Source organism: Aotus nancymaae, unplaced genomic scaffold (genome assembly GCF_030222135.1).
Source record: "Aotus nancymaae isolate 86718 unplaced genomic scaffold, 86718_ANA_hifiasm-v0.15.2.pri h1tg000089l, whole genome shotgun sequence".
Classification (NCBI taxonomy): domain Eukaryota; kingdom Metazoa; phylum Chordata; class Mammalia; order Primates; family Aotidae; genus Aotus; species Aotus nancymaae.
Window position 1 is genome coordinate 21,953,749 of NW_026988504.1, and position 22,785 is coordinate 21,976,533.

At 49.0% G+C, this 22,785-nt stretch overlaps 1 protein-coding gene and 1 non-coding gene across 2 annotated transcripts; one reads left to right on the forward strand and one right to left on the reverse strand.

Annotated features, from left to right (window-relative positions):
• Positions 1 to 289: 289 nt before the first annotated feature.
• Positions 290 to 22,662, forward strand: KIF18B (kinesin family member 18B). Its single transcript, XM_012444015.3, is given in 17 exon segments — positions 290 to 372; positions 11,091 to 11,417; positions 12,013 to 12,170; positions 12,492 to 12,596; positions 12,810 to 12,920; positions 12,999 to 13,196; positions 13,329 to 13,505; positions 14,436 to 14,510; positions 14,650 to 14,747; positions 15,207 to 15,357; positions 15,685 to 15,812; positions 18,394 to 18,599; positions 18,874 to 19,399; positions 20,395 to 20,484; positions 20,975 to 21,059; positions 21,061 to 21,221; positions 22,363 to 22,662. Coding segments are annotated over 15 exon segments (2,481 nt in total). The 5' UTR covers positions 290 to 372; positions 11,091 to 11,104; the 3' UTR covers positions 21,121 to 21,221; positions 22,363 to 22,662.
• On the reverse strand, positions 10,155 to 10,261 carry LOC135271771 (U6 spliceosomal RNA). The gene has a single exon (XR_010339899.1). It is a non-coding gene; the product is annotated as a U6 spliceosomal RNA (small nuclear RNA).
• Positions 22,663 to 22,785: the final 123 nt, after the last annotated feature.

The window sequence follows — 22,785 nt, forward strand, 5'->3', positions numbered from 1 at the left end:
CCACAGAGACTGGCTGTGGCCCCACGTATCCCAACCCTGGGCTGGCTCTGCCCGTCACTCTTGTGTATCCAGCCCTGGAGACACCGCCTGGGAACCTCCAGCCGACCGGAAGATGAAGTGCGCAAGCGCACTATGAGCAGCTCCCGCCATAGTTTGTTACTTAGGAAACAGCCAATCAGGGATCCGGACGCTGACCAATGGGAAGCACGGCCTGGCCGGCCCTGCTAATTTGAACGCTAGGCGCCGGGTGGAGGTTGGCGCGGGGAGGGAAGGGTGTGGGGCGCGCTGTCGTTGGGTGGGTGCTCCTGTCTGTGTTGTGGCTGTGGGACCTGCGAGCGAGCAGCGACGCCACCGGCGGAGAACCGACGAAGGGTAAGCCCTGGCCCACAGCGGAGCCGACTTCGCGGCGCCTGCTCTTAGTCTCCGACGCGCGGACCCAACGGCTCCGGATGGGGACCTGAGCCAGGCCTCTTGTGCTGGACGTGAAGGTGCGGCTCGGAGACCGAGCTACCGAGCTCTGCTGCCGCCCCGGCAGGCTCTGCGTGGACCCCTTTAAACAGGGCAGGGAGCTGGGCGCTTCCTTACACACCCGTACGGGTGGTCGGGACCCCTCTGCTCATCTATACTGAACCTAGACTGGGCCCGTACATCTGCCCGCACATCTGCCACTGGGGCCTGGCCCTCTGTACATCGGCCCCGTGAAAGGTCCTCCTGCTCGCATGTGAGGAAGAATGGGGTTCTTCTGCGCACCAGAACTAAAGACCTGGGACCCCTTGCATGTCAGTGTGGAGTAGCTAAGCCCCTCTCTACCCATCTTTACCGAACCGATTGTAGAGCTTCACATACCGGTGGCTGTGACTTAGTTACTGGGGCACGCAGTAAATTTTTTTTTGAGATGGAGTCTCGCTCTGTCTTCCAGGCTGGAGTGCAGTGGCACAATCTTGGTTCACTGCAACGGCCGCCTCCTGAGTTCAAGCAATTCTCCTACCTCAGCCTCCTGAGTAGCTGGGATTACAGGCACCCGCCACCACACGCGGCTAATTTTTGTATTTTTAGTAGAGACAGGGTTGGCCAGGATGGTCCGGAACTCCCGATCTCAGATCCTCCGTCCGCCTCTGCCTCCCAAAGTGCTGGGATTACAGGCGTGAGCCACCGCGCCTGGCTGAATATTTGATTGAACGAAGGAACAAGTGAAAGAACGTTTGTATGACAGAAGACCAGGCCTCTGTTACTGCTCCTAGGATGCATCTCCCCTTAGCTTTGACCTTTTAGGGAACTGAAGTGACATGGAAAAGATTAAGCCTGGTCTGTGCAACAAACTTAGGGGATTTTATTGAACACATTGGTTCCTCCAGCATTATGGGAAAATGCCATGTGTCATATAATTCTAACAGTAATGCTAATATTTATTGAGCACTTATCATGTTTGAATGAACTCATTTAATCTTCACAAATATATGGGGTAGACACTAGTATTATTTACAATTTACAGGTTGGAAAACAGGCTCAGAGAAGTTAAGCCTATTTTAGAGGAGAACAGCTCAATGTTATATTGCTTTCTCCAATCTTCTCCCTATTCTATTTCTTCCCCAATCACTGTATCTCATGCTTCAACAAGGACAAAGGTATCCAGTCATCCTCTGCCTATTTCAGTTATTTTAAGGTGTTGGTCTTTATATTATTTAATCCAATTATACTTTTTGTTTTTTTTGAGATGGAGTCTTGCTCTGTCGCCGGACTGGAGTGCAGTGGCGTGATCTTGGCTCACTGCCACCTCCACCTCCTGGGTTCAAGCCATTCTCCAGCCTTATCCTCCCGAGTAGCTGGGTCTACAGGTACCCACCACCACGCCCAGCTAATTTTTGTATTTTTTTTATAGTAGAGATGGGGTTTCACCATGTTGGCCATGATGGGCTCTTGACCTCGTGATCCCCCACCTTGGCCTCCCACAGTGCTGGGATTACAGGCATGAGCCATCACGGCTGGCCCCAATTATACCTTTTTTAAAAAGTATACATATATACTGTCGAAAAAAAAAAAGTAGAAGTTAAAAAAAAGTATACATGTAGCATATTTTTAGACATTTATAAATTGCTTTTCTACTTGGCCACAAAACAAATCTAAACAATATCAGAGTATTGTATAAAACATATTCTTTTACAAAAGCAATTAAGTTATAAATACCATGTTTACCATTTTTTTTTTTGGTATTAGAGACAAGTTCTCCCTATGTTGCCCAGGCTGGTCTTTAACTCCTGACCTCAAGCGATCCTCCCACCTCAGCCTCCGACAGTGCTGAGATTACAGGCATGAACCACTGTGTTCAGCCCATGTTAGGATTTTTTTTGGTTTGAGACAGAGTTTTGCTCCTCAGCTCACTGCAACCTCTGCCTTCCAGGTTCAAGTGATTCTCCTGCCTCAGCCTCTGGAGTAACCAGGATTACAGGCACCTGCCACCATGCCTGGCTCATTTTTTGTATTTTTAGTACAGACAGTGTTTCACCATGTTGGCGAGGCTGGTCTCACACTCCTAATGTCAGGTGATCCACCCACCTCGGCCTCCCAAAGTGCTGGGATTACAGGTGTGAGCCACCACGCTGGGCCTGAAATTTTGTAAAAATACACTTAAGTCAGTCAAATAGGAAATCATAATTGTAATTAAAAGATAATTAGCATGGAACAATTTAAAAAATACTATTTATAAAACTTCTGAGATGCAGTTAAAGGAATACTTAGAGGGCAATTTATAGTCTTAAATGCTTATATCAGAACATTTTGTTTAAGAAGCTGAAAGTTAATGAGGCAAATATCAAACTTTAATAAGATAGAACAGCAGAGAACATATGTAGACTATAAAAGAAGATAAGATTGGGCATGGAGGCTCACATCTATAATACTAGCATGTTAGGAGACCAAGGCTAGTGGACAGCTTGAGCCCAGGAGTTCAAGACTAGTCTGGACAACATGGTGAAACCCCATCTCTACAAAAAAATTTAAAATTAGAGGGGTGTGGTGGTGTGTGCCTGTGATCCCAGCTACTCAGGAGGCCGAGGTGGGAGGATCCTTTGAGCCTTAGGAGGTTGAGGCTGCAGTGAGCCATGATTGCGCCACTGCACTCCAGCCTAGGCATCAGAGTGACACTTGCTCAATAAATAAATAAGTTAAAAGCAGAATCAATGGAATAGAGTTCTATCATATAATAGAGATGATTATTTTAGTCAAAAGCTGTATCTTATAAAAGACTAATTTAAAAAAACCAAACATCTGGCAATACTGATAGAGAAATAAAGAAATAAAACACACAAAAAAGATCTTAGGAGCAAAAATAGGGACATACTTAAGTTACAGAGATTAAAAGAGAGAAACAGCAATGGAACATTCTTTTTGACAATGCTTTTGGAAAATTTTCTAGTAAAAAACAACTTGCCAAAACTGACTTAAGAAGTTATGGAAATTTTGACTAGATTTAGGACTATTCCATTGAGGAATTCAATTTTCCACAGAGGAAATTGAATTAGTTTAAAATGTATCTTCACAGGCATGAAAAACCTATACCAAATTCCACCAGAAACTTACAGACAATTGAAAAAGATGATTCTAATCTTATACAAACTCTCCCTATAAAAAAGAGAAGATATGTTCAGTTTATTTTCTGATATCAAAAATGACACAAAGAAAATTACAAGCCAGGGCAGGCACGGTGGCTCATGCTTGTAATCCCAGCACTTTGGGAGGCCGAGGCAGGTAGATCACCTGAGGTCAGAAGTTTGAGACCAGCCTGATCAACGTGGTGAAACCCTGTCTCTACTAAAAATACAAAAAATAGCCAGGTGTGGTGGCAGGCACCTGTAATACCAGCTACTCAGGAGACAGGCCGAATTGCTTGAACCCAGGAGGCGGAGGTTGCAGTGAGCTGAGACCGTGCCATTGCACTCCAGCCTGGGCAACAAGAGAGAAACTCCATCTCAGAAAAAAAAGGAAGAAAGAAAAAAAAAGTTACAAGTCAATCTGTTTTATTAATGTAATTGTAAACATCTTAATAAAATATTAGCAATCAGAAATCAGTTATGTATTTAATAAGTAGATTATGACCAAATTGAATTTATCCCAAGAATGCAAGAATGGTTTAACACTGGAAAATCTATTAATACAATTTACACATTTACAGATTTAAAGAGCAAACATATCCCATTAGGCACAGAAAATTCAATAGGAGTGGATGTGGTGGTTCACACTTATAATCTCAGCACTTTGGGAGGCTGAGGTGGGAGGATTGCGTGAGCCCAGAGGTTAGATAGAGATCTGCCTGAGTAGCATAGTGAGACATCATTTCTATAAAAAATTTAAGAATTAGGGCCAGGTGCAGTGGCTCACACCTGTAATCCCAGAACTTTGGGAGGCCAAGACGGGCAGATCACAAGGTCAGGAGTTCAAGACCAGCCTGGCCACCATGGTGAAACCTGTCTCTATTAAAAATACAAAATGCTGGCTGTGGTGGCACATACCTGTAATCTCAGCTACACAGGAGGCTGAGGCAGGAGAATTGCTTGAACCCAGAAGGCAGAGGTTGCAGTGAGACGATATCATATCACTGCACTCCAGTCTCAAAAAAAAAATAGCAAGGCATGGTGGTACACCTGTGATCCCAGCTACTGGGGAGGTGGGTGACGTGCTGAAGTGGAAGGATGACTCGAGCCCAGGAGTTCGAGGCTGCTGTGAGTGGTGATCATGCCACCCCACTCCAGCCTGGGCAATAATTCGAGACCCTATCTAAAAAAAAAAAAGAAAAGAAATAGAATTCAATAAAATTCAATATCCATTCATGATTTCAAAATATATGTAGGTAAACTAGAAATGGAGATACATTTTCTTAAACCAATAATGTGTGAAATAGTAGAAGCATCCTTTATAAAATCAGCAAAGAGACGAGGAAACTCACTATTACTGATTTTATTCAATATTGTGCTGGAGGGCCTAACCGGAAATGTAAGACAAGAAACATAAATAAAAATAAGATTAGGAAAAAACTGACATCACTATCATCAATTACAGCCTTATGATTGTCTATTTAAAAAACAAAAGAACTGAATTTCTTCTTCTGCATGACCACATGTAGGAAGAACCAGTGGACCTGGGGTGCTCTTTTGTAGGTACCAAGGTGAGGGGGAGATGGGAGCTGCCCAAGCCCAGCTGCAGGGCAGAGTGGCCTAAGGATAGAGTAGTGCTCCCAGTGACAGAAGGTCAAGTTCTGGCCTTTCTATTTCACATTTGGGATACAAGTTCCTGTGCTTCCTGTTCCTTTTGTAGTGCAGGGATATAACAATTGTTGTGAAAGTTAAACACCATTTGTAAAGCACTTAGCATAGTGTCTAATACATAGTAAGCACTGAGTAAATGTTAGCTGTAATAATAATTATTTTTAGACTTTTGGATCCAGACTCTGCTCTTCTCTGGCCCTTATTTATTCATAGGACAAATTCAGCATCTGCTGCATGCTGGGCTGGGTGCCCAGGCACCTGGGGTACACAGACTATGTCAGAAGGTCTTGCTCTTGGAGCTTAAGGACAAAAAAACAAGTGTATGAGGGTTGTGAAGGAGAGATGAAGGGGGCTACAGCATCACTTGTAAAACTAGGACATCCAGGGGCTGGGCTTCTTCCCCGACACCCTTACCTCCACTACCTTCTTCAGCTCCCGGTGTCTGCAGGGAGAGTTCCTCAAGGTCCTCTGAAATTCTTCTCCAGGGGTTTCTGAGGAGCTTGGGCTCACTGGGCCTGTCTCAACTAGGTGGGCAGAGCAGGCCATCCCCTAAACAACAGTCTTGGCTTCCCAGCCCCAGCCTGGCAGAGCACTAGCCTCTGGGTTTTAATGAGCTGCCCTGGGTTAGAAACAGGACGTGACTGTGGCTGGCTGAGAATCCTGAAGATCTTATTAAAGAATCATCTCCCTTGTACTTTGGGCTGAAATGCTCTTTCCAACCAAGGATCAAAGCAAACTTGACACACGTTCTCTCATTAATCTCCCCGTCCCTTGGGGCGGGAGCAGATCGGTAGCTGTTTTCTCTGGATCTCAAAGGGGGAAGCTGATGCGACATCGACCTGGTGTGGCTTGTGGAAAGACCTCCTCTTCAGTTAGATGCTGAACAGGGACCAGGACCCAGGCATCCTAGCAGCAGCTGTGCCAAATGTCACCCACACTTGTGCCCCATGCCCCCAGCACCATCTCAGGAAGAAGGAAAATATCTCATTAGGCAAACAGTCTCAGCCACACTGGCCCTCAGGAGGCAGGAGGAAAGAACTGTAAAGGTTACGCTCACTCCTTTGCCAGTACCCTTTTTAATTTCCTGCTTAGAATGTTAGACTGCTCCGTGGCTCCTCCTCAGCTAAAGCACTCCCCATGGGGAGCTGGGACTGCTGGGAAATGTGGACCCAAGCACCCTCTGCCTTCACTTCCCCAGGTCCCAAAGTGGGGATTCCTGGGGGTGGGCCTGCAAGAGTAGGAGACAGGAACCTTCTCTGTTGAAAATTAGGTACAACCGGGTGCAGTTGCTCACCCCTGTAATCCCAGCACTTTGGGAGGCCAAGGCAGGTGGATCACCTGAGGTCAGGAGTTCACAACCAGCCTGGCCAATGTGGTCTACTAAAAGTACAAAAATTAGCCAGCCATGGTAGGTGAGTGCCTGTAATCCCAGCTACTGGGGAGGCTAAGGCAGGAGAATTGCTTGAACCCGGGAAGAGGAGGTTGCAGTGAGCCGAGGTCACACCACTGCACTCCAGCCTCAGTGACAGAGCAAGATTCCATCTCAAAAAAAGAAAAAAGAAAATTAGGTACAGTCCATGTATTTGAAAGTGTTTTCAGAATACAGAATGCAGATTCCATAAAAGGGATTATAATTATATAAACATAAGGGACTATTACAACAATGCGATCATTGTAGCATAATATGTAATATCACTATAAGGCAGTATAGCCGGCTGTGTAGTCAGACTGCCTGGTTTGGAATGGGGCTCCATCACTCACTAGCATTGAGACCTTGGGCAAATTGCTTAACCCTCTCTGTCTCAATTTCTTCACTGAAAAATGAGTATAATAATAGTATCCATCTTGTGAGATCGCAATGGGGATAAAAGGAGATGATATGTGTAAGGCGCTTTGAACAGTTTCTGACATAGTGAGCACTTAGCTAATATGCTTACTATGGCAATCTGATTGCTGGGACAGGAATAGAATTACATACATGTAAAAGGATTATGGTTGGTTGATCTTTTTTCTTGTTTTGTATGGGGAAGAAGTTTAGGGATGAGGGGATAGGAGTTTCAAATCAGTTCAATTCTGTCTCATTCCCCAAGGAAAACCTTAGTTATTCACTAGAGTGTCAGGTAGAAACCCCGCTTTTCTTTGCTGAATGACCTTGGTCTTTGTGACCCATAAGTGGAATCTTGTCTTTACCTGGAAGGCATCCATCTATTCATAATGCCCAGGAACAGCCCCTGATCCTCACCCCTGTCAATATGTCCCTAGAGTTGGGCTGAACTTTTCCAGCATGTCTTCTGCCTTCCAAAAATTCTGTCCCTGCCCTTGGTACACTGTTTCAAAAGAGAAATGAAAAACCAGGGAGAGAGGTCTGGGGCAGATATAAGAGAGAATGAGTAAATATGTGTTTGGAATTATTACCAGGTCAACATTAGGAAATCTGTCGTGTCACCCTCTACATTAATAGATTAAAGGAGAACTATGTGTGATCATTTCAGCAAGTGCCAAAAAGCATTTGATAAAATTCAACACCCACTCCTACCTTCCTAATGGGCAGTGGAGGTGGGGAACTAAATATAGAGGAGCTAAAAATAGAAAGTAACTGTCATTATTTGCAAATGATATTATCATTTAATTGAAAGACTTAAGAGAATCGATGACAATCTATTAGAACCAATAAGGGAGTTCAGCAATGTAGCCAAATACAAGATCTGCATGCAGAAATCAGCAGCTTTCCTATATTCTGGAAAAAAGGAGTTTGAAAATGTAATTTTAAAAGGAACAGGTGTGCGCAATGGCTCACGCCTGTAATCCCAGCACTTTGGGAGGCCAAGGCGGGTGGATTGCTTGAGGTCAGGAGTTCGAGACCCTGTCTCTACTAAAAATGCAAAAATTAGCTGGGTATGGTGGCGCTTGCCTGTAATGCTAGCTTCTAAGGAGGCTGAGGCAAGAGACCCTGGGAGGCGGAGGTTGTAGTGAGCCAAGATTGCGCCACTGCACTCCAGCCTGGTCAACAGCAAGATTCAGTCTCAAAAAAATAAAAATAAAAAAGGAGCCTATTCACAATATAGCAAAGATCATGTAATAACTAGTAATAAACTTATCAAGAAATGTATAATAGCCATGTGAGAAAATTGTAAAATTTTACTAAAGACTGTAAAAGTGTGAATAAATGGAAAGAGGTATCAGTTCCTAGGTGGGAACGTGATATTGTAAAGATGCCAGCTTTCCTCATATTGATCTATAAATTCAAAATAATCCAAATTAAAATCTTAGGAGGATTTTTCATAGAACTTCATAAGCTGATTCTAAAATCATATGTAAGATAGGGTGCCTAAAAATAGCCAAGAAAAAGAGCAATGGGGTGATATATGATAAAACCACAGTAATTATAACAGTGAGGTACTGGAAAAGGAATGGACATAATGAAACAGAAGGGAGAGTCCAGAAACGAATTCATGTTCCTTTTTTTTTTTTTCCCAGACAGACTCTCTGTCACCCAGGCTGGAGTACAATGGTGCCATCTTGGCTCTCTGTAACCTCCACCTCCCAAGTTCAAGTGATTCTTCTGCCTCAGCCTCCTGAGTAGCTGGGATTACAGGCGCCCACCACCATGCCTGGCTAATTTTTGTATTTTTAATAGAGTTGGGGTTTCACCATGTTGGCCAGGCTGGTCTCAAACCCCTGACCTCAGGTGACCTGCCCACCTCAGCCTTCCAAAGTGCTGGGATTACAGGCTTGAGCCACCATGCCAGGCACAAATTCTTGTTTCTGTGAGACTTTAGTTATGTTACATTTGGCATTTCAAATTGGGGAAGGAAGAATGTAGTATTCAATAAATGACCATGAGGATAATTGCTTACCAATTAGAAAGAAAAGATATTAAACCTCCTCACCCAGTTCACACACACAAAAATTCCATCTCCATGATGACCTAAATGTAAGAAATAAAAAGTATTAGACAGAAATAAGAGTGTTTATTACCTAGGAGAAGAAGTATCTTCTTAAGTATGATGTAAAAGCTATAAAAGAAAAGATTGACATGTCTGACCATTTAAGTATTGAAAACTTCATCATGGCCAGGGTAGGATTTTTTTTCCGGGAATGCATGGTTGGTTTGATACCAGGAATAATATTAAATAAATTACCATGGCAACAAAATAAGGGAGAAAAAAAGGGCATAAATATATTAGGAGTTGCTGAAAGAGCGTTGATAAAATTCTAGACTTTCCCAATAATAACCCCAAGTAAAACAAGAATAGAAGAAATTGCTAATATGATAAAGACTACTTATATAAAACTAATGTCTAAATAGTGAAGCACTAAAGCCATTTCCTTTAGAATCAGAAACAAAACAGGAATGCACATTATCATCATTATTATTCAACATTGTTTTAGAAGTTCTAGACTGCAGGCCAGGCATGGTGGCTCATGCCTATAATCCCAGCACTTTGGGAGGCTGAGGTGGGTGGATCACCTGATTGGGAGTTCAAGACCAGCCTGACCAACATGGTGAAACCCCATCTCTACTAAAAATACAAAAAATTAGCCGGTCATGGTGGCAGATGCCTGTAATCCCAGCTACTCGGGAGGCTGAGGCAGGAGAATTACTTGAACCCAAGAGACAGAGGTTGCAGTGAGCCGAGATCACACCATTGCACTCTAGCCTGGATAACAAGAGCGAAACTCTGTCTTGGAAAAAAAAAAAAAGTTCTAGACTGCAATAGATAAATGAAATATTTGGTATGAGTATGAAGAATAAAAGGTAAAAGACTTTTCCTCTTCTAATACATAATTGCATACTTAGAAAACCCAGTAAGTTCTAATAAAAATAAATGAAATTAATAAGAGAGTTTGGGGGTGGTAGATTTTTTTTATTATTTTAAATTTAAAATCTTTAATTATATAATGGAACGCTTCACGAATTTGCATATCCTCCTTGCACAGGGGCCATGCTAATCTTCTCTGTATCGTTCCAATTTTAGTATATGTGCTGCCGAAGCGAGCGCTGGGGGTGGTAGATACGGGGCGAATATATAAAATTGGTTGTGTTACTCCATACTAGCAATTATCAGCTGGAAATGTAAATGGGGAAAAGTGTTCCATCCACAAGAGCAATTAAGTACATAAAATACCTGAGAATTATATTAAAAGGACAATTAACAGAAATAACTGAAGAGATAGAAAACTATAAAATCTTATTGAGGGACATAAAAAATATCTAAACAAAAAGAAAGGCAGTAGTCACAATCTTGCCTGAAAGGGTTTAATACACTTGGCTGCTAAAAGCTTATGTAAAATAAAAAATAAAATAATAGGCTCAGTATAATAAATATGCAAATGTAATGCAATTCAAACTGGAGTCCCAATAGGATTTTTGTGGGAAGAGGGGGTTCTGGGTAAAGTAGCATAATAAATACCTGAAAATAGCCAAGAAAGCTATAGAAAAGAAAGTGTAATGAAGAAGTTGTTGCCTTACTCTCTGGAAAGCATACTGTAAAGTAATATCATGGAAACAGTGTGGCACTGGCCCAAGAATAGACAAAGACACTTGCAGGCTTTGAATGGTAAGAAAAAAAAGAATAAACAAATGGATTCATGGAACATACTAGAAAGCCCAGTAAGAGACCTCTAAAAATATAGTTGTTTGAGTATGACAAAGTTAGTTTTTCAAATGAGAAAGAGATATAATTGGTCATGGCACAAATATTTTTACTCTTGAGGGATAAAACAGAAACCAACCATTGGGAGTGGGTGGAGGGGGCCTTGGAGTGCTGGGGGGGCACTTGGTCAGGCCTGGGGTGGGATTGGTCCTCAGCTCCTCCGTGTCTTGCCCAGGTGTTGTCACGGTGATGGCAGTGGAGGACAGTACACTGCAGGTGGTGGTGCGGGTGCGGCCCCCCACCCCTCGGGAGCTGGACAGTCAGCGGTGGCCGGTGGTGCAGGTGGTGGATGAACGGGTGCTGGTGTTTAACCCTGAGGAGCCCGACAGAGGGTTCCCTGGCCTGAAATGGGGCAGCACCCATGATGGCCCCAAGAAGAAGAGCAAACACCTGACGTTTGTCTTTGACCGGGTCTTTGGTGAGGCGGCCAGCCAACAGGACGTGTTCCAGCACACCACACACAGCATCCTGGACAGCTTCCTCCAAGGCTACAACTGCTCAGGTGAGAACCTCAGCCCTGCCTGGCAGCAGCCTGGCCTCCCTGCCTCCTCCTAAGGGAAGGGTTTCATGTGTCTTCTGGCATGTGCCCACCTCCCCCCAGCTGAGCACGATTTACTGAGGAGTTTTGTACGATGTCCCATCATGCTCTGTGGGCCCCCCATTCATTCATTCAATCATTATATGTGGGAGGCACTCTACTAGGCCCAGGGCTGCAACAGTAAATCAGACAGGATGGTCCCTGGAGGGGAGAAGACACCACTCAGATCACACCCACAGTGTCTGGGGATAAACCAGGGTAAGTGGTGAGAGGGAGATGACAATGGGCCTTCAACACCGAAAGCAGCCTTGCCTGCAGAAGGAAGGCATAGCCCGCACTCATAGCAGAGATCCGGTCCTCCCAAATCCACTGGCCTAGCTGGGAGCAGAACAAACACACAGAGAATGCCAACCCTGCAGCAGGAACATGGAAGGTTGGATTAATGGGAGCAGCGGAGCAGGGAACACAGGAGGCAAAGGAACGGCGCCTGAGGGAGGAGGGAAGGGCTGAGCTGGGTGGCCAAGCACTGGAGTCCTTCTCCCAACTCTGTCCTCTGCAGTGTTTGCCTACGGGGCCACCGGGGCTGGGAAGACACACACCATGCTTGGAAGGGAGGAGGACCCCGGCATCATGTACCTGACCACTGTGGAACTGTACAGGCGCCTGGAGGCCTGCCAGCAGGAGAAGCACTTCGAGGTGCTCATCAGCTACCAGGAGGTCAGCTGCACTTGCCCTAGGCCTTGTTCTCACAACTACCTGCGGGGAAGTGAGCCCGTGGGGAGGAGTGAGCTGGTGTGGGACAGAGTGGCAGGAAATGGAGAGCTGGGGCCCCTCAAGGGAATAGATACAGCTCAGTGAGATGTTGCACTAGAGACACCCGCCTGCTCACCCTGCTGTGGTCATGTAACGCAGTCCTGGGAAGCGCCATTCCTATGGGTGTCTCAGACACGCCCCGGCCTCAGCCCCAGTCCAGCTGCTAGGGAGAGGTTTCCTGATGGGCCGCTCCCCCTCAGGCCTCTTCCTTGCTTCCTTTCCCAGGTGTACAATGAGCAGATCCACGACCTCCTGGAGCCCAAGGGGCCCCTTGCCATCCGCGAGGACCCCGACAAGGGGGTGGTGGTGCAAGGACTTTCTTTCCACCAGGTGTGGGATTGGGCTGGGGTAGGATGATTGGCCCCATGGGTCCTTGGGGTTCCCTCACAAAACCGTTTGGGGATGCCCGGGGTCCTGTGGTGGTGGGGGCAGTGGTGGTGGTAGCAAGTGGGTGACGTAGGTTCTGAAGAACAGCCCTTCCTGTTAGGGGAAAGGTCCTGGTCGGAGAACCCATAGCCCCGTTCCTGGGCCTCTCCTCTGTAGCCAGCCTCAGCCGAGCAGCTGCTGGAGATGCTGACCAGGGGGAACTGTAACCGCACGCAGCACCCCACCGATGCCAACGCAACTTCCTCCCGCTCCCATGCCATCTTCCAGGTGAGGAGCCACGGGTCAGAGCCTGAAGCCAGGGCTCCTGATGCCCAGCTCCCCCTTACCCCTGCCATCTGCCTTCAGATCTTCGTGAAGCAGCAGGACCGGGTTCCAGGACTAACCCAGGCCGTCCAGGTGGCCAAGATGAGCCTGATTGACCTGGCTGGCTCAGAGCGGGCATCCAGCACCCATGCGAAGGGGGAGCGGCTGCGGGAGGGCGCCAACATCAACCGCTCTCTGCTGGCGCTCATCAATGTCCTCAACGCCCTGGCCGACGCAAAGGTAAAGCAACGCAGACCAGTGTTTTCCCCAGGATAGCAACCAAGCTCCTGAACCCAGGGCCAAAGGCCACAGGGCCCCATCCTGGGTCAGTGCCATCAGCCGCCTGACCCCACACCCCTCACCGATCCCCAGGGCCGCAAGACCCATGTGCCCTACAGGGACAGCAAACTAACCCGCCTGCTCAAAGACTCCCTTGGGGGCAACTGCCGCACAGTGATGATCGCTGCCATCAGCCCCTCCAGCCTGGCCTACGAGGACACGTACAACACCCTCAAGTATGCCGACCGGGCCAAGGAGATCAGGCTCTCGGTGCGTGCCAGGCAGGGCCGGCTCGGGTGTGGGGCAGCTTCAGCCCTGGAGCGGGAAGGGGTGGGACCCAGGCAGCTCGCACAGATCCCTGGGCCAAGTGTCCCCAAGGCAGAAAGAAAGTTCTGGGCCAGGCGTGGTAGCTCACGCCTTAATCCCAGTACTTTGGGAGGCTAAAGAGGGCGGATCTCCTAGGTCAGGAGTTCGTGACCCGGCTGGGCAACATGGTGAAACCCTCCCTCTACTAAAAATACAAAAATTAGCCGGGCATGATGGTGGGTGCCTATAATCCCAGCTATTCCAGAGGCTGAGGCAGAAGAATCACTTGAACCCAGGAGTTGGAGGTTGCAATGAGCTGAGATCTGAGATACCGCCACTGCACTCCAGTCTGGGTGACAGAACTAGACTCTGTCTCAAAAAGAACAGAAGTTTCTCTGTCTTCAGAGTCTTTGTGACAGAAGTGACACAGTCCCCATCCCTGAGTGGGAAGCCATCAGCTGAGAGAGGCAATATGGTCTCCAAAACCAAGGGCGACGGCAGGAGGGTGGCCTCTCATTAGCCAGTGATCTAGTTCAGACTTGTTTTTAGCAGCAGGAGCATATTTTCAGCAAAACATAAACACCAATATGTGCTTCTGCCACATCTGCTTGACCCCTCCCTCTGGCCCTCCCCCACAGTGAGCCCTGGCTCTCCTAGGACCACTGCAAGAACACACTAACTGTGGCAAGACGGTCTTAGTCATGGAGTCAGGGGTCTTCTGCCCCTTGCTGTGGTCTCAGGCACAATACTGACCTTCTCTGCCGTGTCTTTCTACTTGCGAGGGTGGGTCATGGGGACGTGGGTGAGACCTAGTGCAGTGCCTGTCCGTTGGAGGTGGCTGATAAAAGCTGCTTTGAATGAACAAATAAATCTCTCTCCTGTGCCCCATCTCAGCTGAAGAGCAACGTGACCAGCCTGGACTGTCACATCAGCCAGTATGCTACCATCTGCCAACAGCTCCAGGTCGAGGTGAGGTGCCCGCCTTCGGGGCTGGCTGGGGAGGCAGAGAGCCAGAGGCAGGAGCTTGAGGGTGCAGCCTGGGCTCTGTCTGCCCCTCCCCTCCTGTGCTTAGCTGGGTCTTTCAGGGGCTGGGCTGCTTCTGTTCTAGGTAGCCGCTCTAAGGAAGAAGCTCAAAGTATATGAAGGGGGAGGCTGGCCCCCACAGGACCTCCCAGGAGCCCCCGAGTCGGAACCACCACCACAACAGTGAGTTCTACTACCCATTCCTTCCCCACCCTGCAGCTCAGCCAGGACAGGGAGCCAGTCCCCCTTCTCCAGTTTCTGGAGGGCTAGGGCTCCTTGCTTCTGCTCCAGTCCCTAGGGCTAAGGGTTTGTACCCAGTGCCTGCCCAGCAACTGATTGTCACCTAGAATCCTCTGTGTCAGATGAGTAAATGGCACCCCAGCCCCTATGAGTGGGACCTACTGTTCGAGAGAAGGTGAACTTAGGGGTGTGTGTCATTGTCTCTCAAACCAGAAAATCCTGACTTTTCCTACCCTCAGCTACTGCCCATTTGTCACCTAAGCGTCTGTCCCTTATGGACTCTATATGACCTGAGTGCCACAGAGATCCCACCTGCTCTCTCACCTGCCCCACATCCTGCCTCTCAATCCCTCGTTTCTCGCTTAGCCTTCCCAGCTCCCCCTTGCCACCCCACCCTCCCAGCCAGCCCTGCACGCCAGAGCTCCCTGCAAGGCCTAGAGCCCTTCAAGAGGAGAGTCTGGGGACAGAGGCCCAGGTGGAGAGGGCCATGGAAGGGACCTCTTCAGACCAGGAGCAGTGCCCAAAGGACCAGGATGGGGGCCCAGCTGAGGAGGTAGGGCTTGTGGGTGTGAGGCCTGGGTATCGGCAGGGCTTGGAGCTGGTGGGATATTGGAAGAAATGCCTCTCCCAGACTCAGAGTCCCTTCAGTCCCGCCTCTCTACGTGGATGTCTTGCATCTTAGTCATTAGGAGGCTTTCAGATCCTGTGCAGGAAAGAGAAATAGTCTATGGGATCCTTGTGTGTTTGGAAGTGACCAGGACCTGGTCATTCTAGGAGCTGTCATTTCCACTCTTGGAGGAGGGAAGGATTTTAGAAGCTGTTTAGAAAGGTGGGGAGGCCATCCTGGCCCCTCTACCTGTGCCTTCTCCTTCCTCTTTAGGTTCCAACCCAGATGCCAGAGCAGAACCCCACACATGCACTGCCAGAGTCCTCTGGCCTGACCCTGCAGCCCAAGCCAGTCATGGGCCACCTCTCAGCACAGGAACTGGACAAGGACCGTTCTAAGCAGTAGGTATCTTCTTGCTGTACTCTGGAATCCAGGTGGGAAGCGATGGGTTCAGCCTCCCTGGGGGTGGGAATTGGTGTTAAGCACATCACAAAAGCTCTGTCTCTTCATCAGCACTGTCCTTTACCTGGTTTCACCTCCTTGACGTTATTATCACCTACTCAATTAACTCATCATCACCTCTGCTTACTCCTCTACATAGCTGGCCGCCCAGCAGGAGAGGGAAGCAAAACGCCAGAGTCCATCCAGGCAGCCAGCGGGCCCCAGGTCAGGGCAGGGTGGCTGGGTAGTGTTTTGCTTTCCAGTCTGAGGCCAGGCTGCCTGTCCACAGTGAGAAGGGGGCCGCCAAGGGAAGCTGAACGTCAGGCTGGGGCAGGGACAGCCTTCCTGAGCCAATGTTTATCGTGTGTCTTCATCAACGGATTGACTGTGGCTATTTTTTCTCAGAAGTAAATACAAATCACGACTCAAAGCGAAAGAAAAATGGATTTTGGACCATTCTTTATGCTTCATAGAAAGATGCTGCTAATATTTTTCTCCTTGGCCCCCAGTTCCTAAATCCCCTGCCACTTAGCTCTGCTACTGCCATCCTGCTCTTCCCGCCCCAACAGGCTTCACGCTAGGCAGTGTATTTAAAGCTTCCGGACAGAAGGGCCTGTTTAATTTTATTTCTTGTTGGGGAGTATCTGTTCCCGACTCAGCAAAAATGCTGCAGTCTGAATAATCGGCAGCTCATTATCTGTCTCCTGCTATCAGGGCCTGCCTGGGGCCCTGGAGAGGCGAGGATGTGCTGGTGGGACATCCCCCTGATCTCCCAGGGAACAACCATGAGCTCCTACCCATGATCCAGGGTCCCTCTGCTAGCGGTCCCCTGATATGAGGAGAGAGGATACCAGGGTCCTTATTTCTGCTCTGGCTTTGTGGTCTCCAACAAATTGCTTCAACCTTGGCCTTGACTTGGGGATCGTAGCCCCCAGTCTCCCTACTTCTTGGGGATGAAGTACTAATAAAATGTGACAAATCTCCGTGTTTGGAAACGTCCTAACTACCAGATAGTTGAAAATAATTTATTTCCCTTTGATTTTAGAATTTAGTATGTTAGACCACTAGGGCACTGAGTAGATCTTAGATTTTCCGGTTCAGTAGTTTTTTCAGATTTTTTTTTATTGTTTTTAGCTACAAAATTCTTTCTTCAAATGAAATCTTATGCTGAAGTCTAATGCGTAGAACAGACAAAACAGAGTTATGATGGGTTTTTGAAACCTAATTGGAAAGTTCCTGATGTAGAGCAGCTCCCCATTTGTCCCATGGGGCCCGGAGGCCTTTGCCCAGGCTTACATAGCAAGAGGGACGGGGCCAGAGGGGTGGGGCCAGAGCCCGGGTCTGACATCCAGGCCTGAGCATTTCCCCCAAACGCACACTCTTCACAATTGTTTAATCTTCCCTGTGATGTGTGGCTCGTGCAGATATGGAATGAGTTTCTGCTGTGTCCATTTTAATTTATATCCAAGGCTGCTTTATAAAATGATTTTGTGTTCCCTGAGCACACCCTGACTGAGGGCAGTGGAGGGGGTTCAGAGATGTCCAGGCTGGTAGAAAGAACTACCTGAGGATAAATCATTTTCCACGGATAATTCCCACTGAGATAATTGTGTTTATTCTTTTATCATAGGTGTGCCTTACAGAAAGAGAATGTGCTTTATTAGAATCTAAATTTACAATACCAATAATTGCATTACCCTCATAATTTCCTTTAAATAGCCCCCCAGTGCCAGTGAAATATGCCTTGATTCACACAGACTTTTTCAGGATCCCAATCATTAAATAGAAAGCATAGACTGAATTGTTTTTGAGGGCCTTCTTAGAACCACAATGAACACAGCCTATCTTACGTAATCTCCTCTTATCCTAACCAGCAAGAAGGTATTACTTCCGATTTACAGGAAACAATAGTTAGCTAGACTTACAATGCTTATTACATGCCTGGTATTCCGTAAACATTTTGTATGTAAAATAACTCATTCAGTCTTTCAGATAACTCTATGAGGTGGGTGCATTTGTTATCCCCATTCTAAGGGTTGTGGAAACTGAGGTTAACCAGTGCATACAAGATCACACAGCTGGGAGATGTTGGAGCCAGGATGTGAGTGGGAAGCTGTCAGTCTGACTTGAGCCAGGTTCTTAACTGCCCACTTGCACTGCCCTTAGGATAGTTGAATTCATGATCACAGCCTTAGTAAGTGGCAGAGCCAAGAGGAGACTCAGACCTTCCGAGTCCAAGGCCACCTAGCGGCCTCTCCCTACTTCTCAGATCACTGTCTTTGTCATGGGGTGTGTTTAGTGGGAGACACCTCCCACCATTACCTGTGGCCATCCTGGCTGGCCTTGGCCTTCAGCAAAGGTATAGCAGAGCTGGAGCCGTGGCTGGGAGAGTGTTGAGTCTGGCCAGCCCTTCTGAGGCGAGTCAGGACCAGTTCAGGCTCCTCAACCACAGTTGGAGTGATGGGGACAGGTGCATGGCATAGAGGCTCCTGGTCGGGCTGGGTCTGTGTAGGGGTAGGAATCCCCTTCCTTCTGTTCCAGGTTGGCCCTAAAGATGCTGTGCCTGGCCCAGCGGCAATACTCCCTGCTCCAAGCAGCCGACCTCCTGACCCCCGACATGATCACAGAGTTTGAGACCCTACAGCAGCTGGTGCAAGAAGAAAACATTGAGCCTGGGGCAGAGGCCTCTAGGACTTCCGGCCTGGCCGGGGGGTCACCTCTGGCTCAAGAGCTGTGTTCAGAGTCAAGTGAGTCCCACCCTGCTCTGCCCTGCCTATGGGTGCTATCTCCAAGGCCCCACTGGGGCCAAGGGGTATCCAGGGGCCTCAGTTGCTGTGTTTTGCTGCCGTAGGAGGCTGGCCCCTGGGATCTAGACTTGTGCCCACAGAGAGGCGCCAGGAGAACCTGAGGGGTTGTGGGCTCCTTCATGTCTCCAGTGTCTGGCTCCCCAAGTTCTACAAATTCTCCGTCCTTCTGTGCAGTCCCTGATCTTCCCTCAGCACCCTCCTCCTCTTTGCCCAGAGCCTTTGGGATATACTGGCCCTGTGACCCGGACCATGGCGAGGCAGCTGAGTGGCCCCCTACACACGTTGGGGATTCCACCTGGACCTAACTGCTCCCCAGCCCAGGGATCCCGATGGCCCATGGAGAAGAAGAGGAGGAGACCACGCCCCTTGGAACCAGACAGTCCCACGGCCCTAAAGCGGGGCACCAAGCGCCAGCGCCAGTCCTTTCTGCCCTGCCTGAGGAGAGGGTCTCTGCCTGATGCCCAGCCTTCACTGGGGCCCAGCACCCCCAAAGGAGAAAGGGCCTCCTCCCCCTGCCCTTCCCCTCGCTTCTGCCCAGCCACAGTCATCAAAAGCCGGGTGCCCCTGGGTCCTTCGGCCATGCAGAACTGTTCCACCCCTCTGGCCCTACCCACTCGAGACCTCAATGCCACCTTCGATCTCTCTGAGGAGCCTCCCTCAAAGCCCAGTTTCCATGAGTGCATCGGCTGGGACAGAGTCCCCCAGGAGCTGAACAGGCTAGACCAGCCCTTCATCCCCAGGTGGGTCTCCCAGACTCATTTCCATCCCTCCTGTCAGGGGTCAGTGGTCAGCAACGGACTTCCTGGTGCTGCCAAGAAGTATGGAGGGCAGCCTGACTCTTGGAGCTGGGACGGTTCCTCTGTTCCCCTTCGGTTGTGATCCACTTTGCTCCCCAGGCCCAGGAGAGCAGGACGTACAGTTGCCAGGAGGCATGACTTCTCTTGGGGCTCCTGCGTGGTCTATCCATGCTGCAAAGCCACCTGCTCTGTGCTGGTTTGTGGCATGCTCATGAGTAGCTAACGGGACCCCAACTTGGAAAGAGTCAGCAAGGAACAAGAATGAAAGAGGGGAGCCCGCCCCTACTGTTCCTCTCTTTACTTGGGCTCTTTGACCTGGGCTGCATTCTGTGTTCCACTGGGAAATACCTCTTTCTGCCACTTCTACTACAGATTTTGGCCTCCGACTCAGCATCTGGAACAGGAAAGAGGGTCCTCAGAAAAGGAAAGAGGGTCCTCAGAAAACTTAGTTCAGTATTTTCTAGTGAGAAGATGAAGCTCTCACTTCCCCTTCCCACACACATGGCAGGGTAGGGGAACGGCAGCCAGCTTGGGACAGTCCAAGGCCAAGAACCAGTGGCAGACTCATCTGCGCCTGTGGGGCAGAGGCCGGCAGGCTGCCTGCCTGCGCCTCCCTCCCCTTGCATAGCCCGAGAAGCAGCTCTCAGTAACAACCGCGGAGCCGGGCAGGTGGAAGGGTGAAATTGTTTGAACTCCAGTTCCCTGGGTGCACCAGAAACTGACATCTGGATGTCCTCCCAGAGCAGGCCTGTCACTCAACTGTCAGCCAGGCCGAGTGAGGCAGGGAGAAGAATCCACCTCTTTGTAGAAGAAACCTCAGAGGTCATCTTGTCCAACCACCCTCCCCCACACCTGAGCTGGGGGCTGGAGGGAGGAAGCGGCTGGCCCCGCTTCTGGTTCCCAACTGATCAGCCTCCTTCCCCTTCCTTCCTCCCCAGGGGACCCATGCTCCTGTTCACCACGAAGGGCCCCAAACCAACATCTTCCCTCCCTGGGACCTCTGCCTGCAAGAAGAGGCGTGTTGTGAGGTGAGGTTTGGGAGGTGTCGGCTGTTGAGGGGAAGGAGCTCTCACCAGGGCAGTGGACACCTGGGTTGACTCTGGGCCCCCAGTGTCTCTGTCTCTGGATCCCCGGAGCAAGCATCTGAGGTCCTGTGAGCAGGGCCAGCATCTAGTTCTCCAACTGAGGTTTCCTTGGCCCTTGCTATCCCAGGATCACTCCAGAGCTGATTCATGAGGGAGGCACTCAGCACCCATTGATCCATTGAACCATGAGGGAGGCAGTGCACACCATTCATCCAGTGAAGGGACTCTCCACCCTCCCCACTACTTCCCTCCCATGGTCCCAGCCCCACGGACTGCCTCTTCCGCCCTCAGATCCTGTCCTGGAAGCTCCCACTGGTGCCCAGCATCCTTTGATCTCAGGGCTTAGTGTCAAGTACTTACACCCCCAACTCAATGCACACCCATAGACCAGAGACGGCTATAACCTTCCACCTTCCTTCCTTTCTTTCCTCAGTTCCTCCGTCTCCCGTGGCCGCAGCCACAGCCATAGCCGCATCGCCCGCCTCCCCAGCAGCACCTTGAAGAGGCCAGCTGGACCTCTTGCACTCCCAAGTGACTGACACTGAGGACAGGGATAGCCTGGGCCATGGAGGCCAATGAAGACAGGAAGCAGGAGGAGACAGGGTGGGCTGGGACCCAGAAGAAAGGAGGGCCTGGTTATTGCCAAGCATCTCAGGGACGCTGCTGCTGAGAGGTGGAAGGTAGGCTGGCGGACAGTGGGACAGAGCCTCACTTTCCTTCCTCCCTGCACTCCCCACTACCCATCCCACCAGCCTGCAGAGCTGCCCTTGAGTCCCCGGTGCCCTAGCAACCAGAGGAGTGGAAAGGACCTCGTCAGGGTGGGGAGAGTGTTGTCAGCGGGGAACGGTGTCACCAAGGTGTCCTGACCACCCCCAGCCCCACTATGCTGGACACCCCTCTTGGACCTGGAACCACCTGCACTAGGAGCCCAGACCTGCTTTCCTTACCTGGGAGCAATTAGTGCCAACGCACCTTCGCTGTATTACCATCCCTCCCCAGCCACCCATCCTGCTACTCACCCCCTGTTAATCCCCTGTTATACTCAGCTTCTTGCCATGTACATATTCATTTGTGAGTGTTAACATGTTGCTGTTTTTTTGGGTTTTTGTTTTTGTTTTGAGATTGTGTTTCACTCTGTCGCCTAGGCTAGCGTATAGTGGTGCAATCTCGGCTCACTGCAACCTCCGTCTCCTGGGTTCAAGTAATTCTCCTGCCTCAGCCTCCCAAGTAGCTGGGATTACAGGTGCCTGCCACCACACCCAGCTAATTTTCAAATTTTTAGTAGAAACAGCAGTTTCACCATGTTGGCCAGGCTGGTCTTGAACTCCTGACCTCAGGTGATCTGCCCAAAGTGCTGAGATTACAGTTGTGAGCCACCGTGCCCAGCCCGTGTTGCTGTTTTAAAGGTGCTGCCATGTTCCCCCCTCATTTTAAAATTTAATTTAATTTAATTTTTTGAGATGGAGTCTCACTCTGTCGCCCAGGCATGAGTGCAGTGGCATGATCTCAGCTCACTGTAACCTCCACCTACCAGGTTCAAGCAATTCTCCTGCCTCAGCCTCCTGAGTAGTTGGGATTAAAGGTGTGTGCCACCACATCTGGCTATTTTTTTTTTTTTTTTTGTATTTTTAGTAGAAATAGATTTTCATTGTGTTAGCAAGGATGGTCTGGATCTCCTGACCTCGTGATCCTTCTGCCTTGGCCTCCCAAAGTGCTGGGATTACAGGTGTGAGCCAACGCACCCAGCCTCCCCCTTCTTTATGATGCCTCCATGCAGGCAGATGGCTTTTGGGCTCTCTTCCCCACCTGTCTCTAACACAGACCCCACACTGATGGCCACGGGCAGTGGAGGAGGAATAAGGATGAGTTGGGGAGTGGGGAGTCGCAGCTTGGCGCTTCCTGGTTTCTGAGAGAGGGACATCTTCATTCCTACTCCCCTGAGTCTCCAACTACAATCCTGGTGAAGATGTGGATGATAATGGTGCCTTGATTTCCAAATGAAGACAGCTTTATTGTTTCCCTCTATTGTAAATAGGATATACATTCAGTGTAAAATAAAGTGTAAAGAAAGGGGAATTTAGCCTTAATGCTGCACCTAGATATAAATGCTAATGATACTCAGGTTTATGGCCTTCTGATCCTTTATTTCTGCATATATATATATATACACACACACACATATATTTTTGGTATAACAATAAACTGTCTCCATCCTTGGTGTGTGTGTCTCTCTGTGCACCTAGA